We start from the raw sequence: 9,280 nt of genomic DNA on the forward strand, positions 1-9,280 counted from the left end.
ACAGTGGCACTTTCCATTTGGGAAGGGAGTTGGGTGTCCTTTTCTTTTCTTTTTTTTTTTTTTTTTGCTTTAAAAAATTTTTTTAAAGTTAAAAAATTGAGTTTTTCCCCTCAGAGTCCAAATAATTGCAGCCCAGGGAATCATCGAGATAAAGGCTTTGTATGCTTATTTCTTTGATGAGAATGATTTCATACACAACTGTGTAACCAAGTGCATGTGCAAGAGACTCAGCATCACACACACAGCACACACACCCAACAGGGACAGACATACAGCTGAGTTTTGTTGTTCTAGGCACTTCATATCCAAGTTCTTAAGTCTGCCACCTTCCCATTCCACTGGACAGATTACTTCTTTGGAGGTAGGACATTTTCCTCAAAGAAGCCTTGGTTGACGACATTTCCTGCTGGGAAGTATCTGGCCACCACAAAAGAGGACCCGTCACTTGCAGACGCCTTCCCCACTCCCATCTTCTTTGTATTCTTCCATACCATGGCTGTGAAGCGTCCTGTCCCAGAGGTGAAGCCAGGCTGCTGAAAGTTGTAGTTCTTGATCTCACTGTACCATCTATCAGCCACCTCCTTTCCTGTCTGATCGTAGGATGCCCATGCCAAGTTCTCTCCACACTGGCCACGACTGGACTCTGGGCTGTGCTTGAGGATGCTCGTGCTGGCCAGGGCCTCTGAATACTGCTGAGCCTCCCGGTTGAGCTTCTTGCAGAGCTTCAGTGGGGGGACACCATGCTGCTTCCGGTACTCATTGTGGGCCTTCAGGACCTCGTCGTTAAACTGCTTGGAGGCTGATTTGCCCATGGCGGGCTCAGCGCGCTGCTCCGCTCCCGTTGCACTGCGCTGCGCTCCCTCCCGGCCCGGCGCCGGGTGTCCTTTTCGATGGCAAACTTCACAGCGAGCAGCAGGGGCACAGCTCTGATGATGTTACCGCGTTTGCCTACGTGATATCATTCATCCGGGAACATTTTCCTCCCAAGTTCAAATCTCTGGCTTCCTTATTCTTTCGCTCCATCCCAAGGTGTCCTCTGTAAGACATGTGGCCATCCAGATATTAGAACCTATGAAACACAAAAAGACGTACGCTTGCCAGGTTCCTAAGGTTTTATGATTATGCCCTTTATTTAGAATTCTTGGCAAATAATTTGTCCCTAGGCATAAAAAAAGTGTAAGAGAGTAAAAACTGACATTGATGTTAAAGTTGCTCCTCCCTAAGTCTTCTTAAAAATTCGTAATGGCTGTTATTAATGGGTAAAAAGTACAGCATTTAAAAAAAAGTACAGCATTTACTGTGTAAGATTAGTACTCAGTAGGTCGCTGCAAGTTCTTTCTAGATCAGAAGCATGCTGGCTATTTGCTATCTCAGACACCTCTTTGGTCTTCTTAATGGAATGGATATACATGAGGAGAAGAGGTAATTTCCAGGTTATACGTCATATATTCATGATTCTTTGCATATCCAGTAGTTTTTCATTGCATGCTGAGCACTAAGGATGATATATATTCAGGATTATTAGATGATGTCACCTTCCTTTAAGATGACTGAGTTTTAATCTACAACATCCAAGACTTGGAAGCAACCTAAATGTCCAACAACAGATAGGTGAACGGATAAAAGAAGATGTGGTATCTATACACAGGGCAACACCCACTCAGACCTCTGCCACCCCTTCTCCCTAGTCCCTGTCCCCACAAAGTCCAGCTCCTTATGCTGTCGTGAACACCTCCATCTGCTCCTGTAAGCCGCAGAGATCAGGGCTCTGTGCTTGGAGTCTGATGTGACCCTGGGCTGCCAGCCAGCAGAACTGGGGCTCACTTTGGGTATTTCCCTTTGCTCCAGGATTACCACCCTCTGCTTCCTGTTGTCCACTGCTGGACAACATTTGGTTTATGTATCAAGAGTGGTTTAATAGTTGCCTACAGTGGGAGGTGAGGGCTTGTTCAAGGCACTTGGTCAGGATGGGAAGCTAAGAGTCTGAACTTTGGCAGAAGTAGCAAAACTTTTAGAACAGGACTGCTCGAGTCTGATTCAATTCCATGGTGAATATGATTTTTACCCTCTTCTGTATAGCTTTACGGTCTTCCATAGAAGGGTAGGCTTTTGTAGCCTGAAGAAATTAAAAAAAAAAAAATCTTTTCAGCTCTTACTTTTTGAGAAGAGAAACTTGGGACCCCGAAGGGTAGAGATCTGTGGAGGTCAAAGGCTGGGAGAAGGGCAGAACCGGACTTCTTGGGTTCCTTCTGGAACCTTGCACTTTCTGTTCTTAACTTTCCAGTTTTTCATCTTTTTTGGCTCTTGTTGGTACAAAGGAATGAAAATGTAACATGATGTTGGACCCTGCTTTTCTCAGCGCTCAGCGCATCCTTGCACATCTGCGAGATTTGTGTCCTGTGAACCAGAAGCAGGGAACCAGAGAAAGGGATACTGTTGGTGGGGGGGGGGTGATATTAGAGAGGACCTTGAACATCTCAATGGGGTGTGGGGAGCAGTTAGAGACAGCGGACAAGACAGGTAGAGCTTTGCGCCCAGAAGTGCTGAAAGCCTGAGATGGAACCCAGTCAAGGAAAGCTAGTGGATTTTGCAGAAAAGGTGATGCCTGAGGTCTGAGAGCCCCTCTCACTGAGGCGCAGGGCACAGAGAGGGCAGAAGGACCCATCCTGGGCCACCTGCTTTGAGCCCTGGCTCAGCACCAACATCTGAATCTCCATTTCCATTTTTAAGGTGAGGATAGCCTTAAATCACTGAATGTTCACTGATGCTGAAGTTCCAATATTTTGGCCACCTGATGTGAAGAGCCAACTCATTAGAAAAGATCCTTATGCTGGGAAAGATTGAAGGCAGGAAGAGAAGGGGGTGACAAAGGATGAGACGGTTGGATGGCATCACTGACTCAATGGATATGAATTTGAGCAAACTCCGGGAGATAATGAAGGACAGAAGAGTCTGGCGTGCTGTAGTCCATGGGGTCGCAAAGAGTTGAAAAGACCTAGCAACTGAATGACAGCAACAACAAGCCCCATCCTAGCTCTTGTTGTGATGAATGCTGTCCAGGGGCCTGCTCTCCTTGTGTCCCAGTTCCTGTCTCTCCTCTCCTGGAACAAGAGACCCAGCAGGGCTCACAGAGCCTCTCTAAAACCCTGATTGAAAGCAGCCTCTAAATGAAGACTGGGAAAACTGCAAAGGAAAACTTCCACCTGTTTCTTTTCTGAGCCTTGCACTTTCTTGCTCTCAGAGGCTGATTGTCCTTCAGGTGCCCCCTCCCTCAGCTGGTTGCCTATGGCCCTTCCTTTCCCCGTTTCCAAAATGTAGCTGGGCTTCTGTTCCAGTTTTGCAAACACCATTCTCACATAAGTGCCAAGATAAACTGGCTGGAGGGTGAATGTGTTAATGGTGCTGGCGGGTATTTGGTTAACCTTCCCAATCCTGCTGTAGATCTGTGGGTGGCAGGACTGCCTCCCTCCCCCAAGGCAGTCTCGGCCTAAAAACCTGCTGTTTTCCATCTTTTCTGTTGGGGGTGGGGGCAGGTGAGAAGCCAGGAAGCCTAGAATTCTGAGAGGATCTAGAAAAAGCGCAAAGATCATCTATGCGCTGTGAAGTGGTATCCACACACAACTGATAAAATCATGCTGCTTTTGAAATTAAGATGTTGGCTTTTGCACAGCACAAACATAGACTAAACATATGATTGCTCATCCTGATTCCCAGCGGAATGACCCAGGACCAGTCTCACACGGTTCGGAGGGCTGTGCTCATTCCGCCTGCCCATACTGTGAGACTAGTCAGTTAGTGCAAGAAAAATAACCTGGAGGTGAAGTGCCTTCTGATAGGATTTAAAACTTTCTTCCAAAATACACAGATTTAATGAAAAGAGGAAAAATTTAGTGATGATAACGCCATCATTGGAAAACAAAGCCTGTTTCTAGGGAAGCATCAATATTTTCCTTCTTAATAGAAGCAGAATGTAACTGTGAACCTAGAATTCCAAGCCTTGAACTCAGGAATCAGGAGTCGAGTAAATTCCATTATTGCTGTAGCTTTAACATGTCCACTCAGATGTCTGTTCTTGGTGAAGATTAGGCATTTTGAGATAATAGATTTTTTGCAGTTCATAGTTTTGAATTTCCTGAATTCTATAAAAGTCATCTTTTTGTTGTTGTTGTTAAATTTTGTCTTGGGGTATATCCCACTGACAGTGCTGTGATAGTTTCAGGTGCACAGCAAAGGGACTCAGCCACACATGTACCTGTATCCATTCTCCCCCAGACTCCCTCCCATCCAGGCTGCCGCATAACACTGAGCAGAGTTCCCTGTGCTGTACAGAATGTCCTGGTTGGTCTTACACTTTAAATATACCAGTGTGTACATGTCCATCCCAAACTCCCTAACTATCCCTTCCCCCTGGCAACCATAAGTTCATTTTCTATGTCTGTGATAATAAAGCTATCTTTGTTCTGTATGATTATTAAAGAAAGCAATGCTCTGCCTTCCAAATTTTAGAAAGCACAGAAAAACAACTAAAAGGAAAAAAAAAAAAAAAAGACAGAGACAGATGGCCCGACACATTCAGTAAGCGGATTGACTGTGAATCTGTGTTGGTTTCAGTTATCATGTTGGTGTTTGTCCTTGGAGGACTTTTCCCTGGGCAGAAACTAAGAAGGGGAAGAACGGTCTTTTCCTGGCATCTCTGTGCTCACGCTATCCTGAAATGCTTCCTCGAATTTGCTCGGCTTTCTTTAACCTCTGGTCCTTATACATGCTATTATCTCTGCCTGCCTGGAAGGTCCTTCCTTCCCCATCACAGTCTTCCGCTGCTTAGTTCCTGCTCATTCTCCTGATGACAGGACTTCTTCTAGAAAGTCTTCCCAGATGTACCCAGATCTGGTTTAAGGGCTTGACTGTCATATTTTGACTCAGAGCATCCAAATGTCCTAGCGCTCATCATGTGATGTTATAATTGCTGATTTTCTTCTTCATATTCTCCTCAATGTTTATAAGCTTCATGAGAAAAGGGACTTTGTCCAGCCTGTTGAAAGCTTTATCCCCAGCACCTCCTGTGGTCCTAACACAGGAAGTGTCAATAAGTAAATGTTGAGTGAACCAATGATAATTGAAGGAAAGCCTTAGAGAAAAGAGGAGGAATGCCCGGAATTCATGCAAAGTCAGAGTTAAAAGAGTACACAAAGATACCAGGGAGATGCAGACACAAGGTTAGGGTCTATTTACTAAATTAACCAGAATTTATTAAACTAGTATTGTTGGACATTTATGATACTATTATAAATGCTCTTCTCAATACAGACTTTGTATACATGTTGAGCTATATCTTTAGGATAACTTGATAAAAGTGGAATTTCTGCGTCAAAAATTTCATGTTATTAAACTTTTTATATCTATTAGCAACAATTTACCCACCAGAAGCATGATTTTATTTTTATGCTTCTTCCCAGGCTTATTCTTTATTTAAAGTATTTAAAATAATTATTCAAATTTTATTTATTTTAAATAAATGTAAAATTATTTAACATTTTAATATGAAGCTCTCATTTATTTACTGCATTTCAAAAATTGTGGTAAAACATAACACATAACATAAAACTGACCCTTTAAACCACTTTAAGTGTACAAGTCAGAGGCATCAGGTACATTCCTAATGTGAGACAACCATTACCACTGTCCATTCCCAGAGCGTTTCTTCATCATCCAAACCAAAGCCTGAATAGTAATAAGCAATAATTCCCATTTCTCTCTTCTCATTTTCTAACGAGAATTTGTTGCATGTTTAATACGCTGACAAACCTAGACAGTGTTATTAAAAAGCAGAGACATCACTTTGCCAACAAAGGTCTGTATAGTAAAAACCTATGGTTTTTCCAGTAATCATATTGGATGTGAGAGTTGGACCATAAAGAAAGCTGAGTGCTGAAGAATTGATGCTTTTGAACTGTGGTGATGGCGAAGACTCTTGAGATTCCGTTGGATAAGCAAGGAGATCTAACCAGTCAATCCTAAAGAAAATCAACCCTGAATATTCATTGGAAGGACTGTTGCTGAAGCTGAAACTCCAATACTTTGGCCACCTGATGTGAAGAGCCGACTCATTGGAAAAAACTCTGATGCTGGGAAAGATAGAGGACAAGAGGAGAAGAGGGCGACAGAGAATGAGATGGTTAGATGGTATCACTGACTCAATGGACATGAGTTAAAGCAAACTCTGGGAGATAGTGAAGGACAAGGAAGCCTGGCATGCTGCACTTCACTGGGATCTCAAAGAGTCAGACATGACTAAGCAACTAAACAACAACAAGGGAGAATTTGTTGCATGTTTAGAGATTTTGGGTTTTACTGCGTTTTCATCCAGCAACAGAAATATTAATTAACTCCTAGAAATTTCTGATTCTGCTTAGATCAACCACTGAGAACATGGTTGAATAGAGCTTTGAGAAAATCATATTCAGGCCCACATGCCTTGAAATAAACAGCCTTTAGGGTTCTTTAGACCCAGAGGGGCATCCTTTTGCTCAAGAGCTTCTCAAGCTGAGAGATTTTTCATCTAATTTGAAATAAGCAAAGATAGACTGTTTAGGATTTGAGACACTGGTCATAAACTAGAAATAATACACTGGAGAGTCATCTTTGTTTCTGCAGGTGAAAAATTCTTCACCCTAAGTATTGATGAGGTGGAACTTACCTAAGTAGTAGCAATTTTCATAAAGCAAAGTTTAGTTTCTGCTTTGAAAAATGATTTCCCAGAAAAGAGAGCTTTGTGTGGATGTTTACAGCTCCACAGCACCTTCTGGGATGCTTTCATGAAAAGTTGGAATAACAGGAGGATGAGACGCTCTGGAGGGAGGAGCCTCCATGGGAGACCTGATAGGGATTCTGAGGGGAAGGTGGGTCCAGAGGCCACTTGGAACAATGGCAAATTTGCAGCTTTGCCAGCTGCTGGCTGTTACCTATCTTGTACTGTGAGAATTACTAAGTGAAAAGGAATTGTATTGAAACTCTGGGCAAAACAGGAGGAGAATTTATGGAAGATTAACTTTCTTTCATCTTCTTACCTTTCAAATTGGGAAACAAGCCCAAGAAACTGAATTAAGGGGAGGAGTCTTTGTAAAGCCTTTGAAGTTTTCCTTTGCAAACAGAGTTGAATTTATCTGAACCCTTTCCCTTCAAAGTAAAAACCTTATAAGCAACCGATTTTCTCTGTGCATTCCTCACTCCTCATGAATTAGCAGAGGTTATATAGTAAAAAAAAGTGATCAGATAGGGGATGGGGGCAAGCCGACCCTTTAGAATAGCAATACATGCTGATGAGCTCATGGTAATGACAGAACAATTTTTTAAAAAGTTTTCCTTCTACACTCTGGAAGCACCTTAGAACGGTGATAAGGTTAATGGGGCGGGGGGGGGGGGGATGGAATACAAATAATAATGTGACCTTAAGATGTCTGCATCTTGTTCTATTTAAATTCAGCCAAAGCTGAATGGTGGAGCTTTCTGTGTTAATGTCTCTGAAAACATAAAACATCAAAGTCAGGTATAGAATATTTCAAAAGAGCCCGAATTGATGTCTTTCACAGGTCACTAGTTTAAAAAAAAAAAAATGAATGAAAGTCTTTCAGTTCTATGGTGTATTTTTAGAAATTTCAAACACGTGATCTGATATAATCCCATAATAATTCCCTTTTCCCCCCTACCCCTCTAGTATCATGACTGCCCCTCCTCCTTCCCTCTCCCCACTGGTAACGACTGCTTCGTTTTCTGTATCTGTGAGTCTACTTCTCTTTTGTTTTATCCACTAGTTTGTTGTGTTCTTTAGATTCCACATATAGGGGAGATCATACAGTATTTGTCTTTCTCTATCTGATTGAGAAATCTATATGCAGGTCAGGAAGCAACAGTTAGAACTGGACATGGAACAACAGACTGGTTCCAAATAGGAAAAGGAGTACGTCAAGGCTGTATATTGTCACCCTGCTTATTTAACTTCTGTGCAGAGTACATCATGAGAAACGCTGGACTGGAAGAAACACAAGCTGGAATCAAGACTGCCAGGAGAAATATCAATAACCTCAGATATGCAGATGACACCACCCTTATGGCAGAAAGTGAAGAGGAACTAAAAAGCCTCTTGATGAAAGTGAAAGAGGAGAGTGAAAAAGTTGGCTTAAAGCTCAACATTCAGAAAACGAAGATCATGGCATCTGGTCCCATCACTTCATGGCAAATAGATGGGCAAACAGTGGGAACAGTGTCAGACTTTATTTTGGGGGGCTCCAAAATCACTGCAGATGGTGACTGCAGCCATGAAATTAAAAGACGCTTACTCCTTGGAAGAAAAGTTATGACCAACCTAGACAGTATATTCAAAAGCAGAGACATTACTTTGCCAACTAAGGTCTGTCTAGTCAAGGCTATGGTTTTTCCAGTGGTCATGTATGGATGTTAGAGTTGGACTGTGAAGAAGGCTGAGTACGGAAGAATTGATGCGTTTGAACTGTGGTGTTGGAGAAGACTCTTGAGGGTCCCTTGGACTGCAAGGAGATCCAACCAGTCCATTCTGAAGGAGATCAGCCCTGGGATTTCTTTGGAAGGAATGATGCTAAAGCTGAAGCTTCAGTACTTTGGCCACCTCATGAGAAGAGTTGACTCATTGGAAAAGACTCTGATGCTGGGAGAAATTGGGGGCAGGAGGAGAAGGGACAACCGAGGATGAGATGGCTTGATGATGGACATGGGTCTGAGTGAACTCCGGGAGATGATGATGGACAGGGAGGCCTGGCATGCTGCGATTCATGGGGTCACAAAGAGTCAGACACGACTGAGCGACTGAACTGAACTGAACTGAAATGATCTGATTATTTCACTTAGCATAATTCCCTCCAAGTCCATATCTGTCATTGCAAGTGGCAAAATTCCTTTCTTTTTCAAGGCTGCATAATATTCCATTGTATACATACACATCTTCTTTATCCATTCATCTGTTGGTAGACACTTAGTTGTTTCTATGTCTTGGCAATTGTAAATAGTGCTGCTTTAAACATTGGAGTGTGTGTGGTTTTTTTGAATTAGTGTTTTTATTTTTTTAGATATATACCCAGGAGTGGAATTGCTGGGTCATATGGCAGTTCTATTTTTAGCTTTTTCAAGAAACCGCCATATTGTTTTCCACAATGGCTGCACCAATTTATATTCCCACCAACAGTGTAGGAGGGTTCCCGTTCCTCCACATCCTCTCTAGCATATATTGTTTGTGGATTTTTTTGATGAT

The 9,280-nt window shown here is 42.6% G+C and overlaps 1 protein-coding gene across 3 annotated transcripts; it reads right to left on the reverse strand.

The window, feature by feature from the left end:
- Positions 1 to 309: 309 nt before the first annotated feature.
- On the reverse strand, positions 310 to 812 carry LOC138088659 (Golgi-associated plant pathogenesis-related protein 1-like). Of its 3 annotated transcripts, none has more exons than XM_068984002.1 (2): positions 583 to 812; positions 310 to 504 (listed from the first exon to the last, which is right to left on the reverse strand). In XM_068984002.1, exons 1-2 carry the CDS (start codon positions 810 to 812, stop codon positions 348 to 350), a joined length of 387 nt encoding a protein of 128 aa, XP_068840103.1. In that variant the 3' UTR covers positions 310 to 347. The 3 variants fall into 3 exon arrangements, with proteins under 3 accessions (XP_068840103.1, XP_068840102.1, XP_068840104.1); XM_068984003.1 differs by having other exon boundaries at positions 344 to 508; positions 691 to 812; XM_068984001.1 differs by having other exon boundaries at positions 310 to 812.
- Between the last annotated feature and the right edge of the window lie 8,468 nt (positions 813 to 9,280).

This window comes from Capricornis sumatraensis, chromosome 11 (genome assembly GCF_032405125.1).
Source record: "Capricornis sumatraensis isolate serow.1 chromosome 11, serow.2, whole genome shotgun sequence".
NCBI classification, from domain to species: Eukaryota; Metazoa; Chordata; class Mammalia; order Artiodactyla; family Bovidae; genus Capricornis; species Capricornis sumatraensis.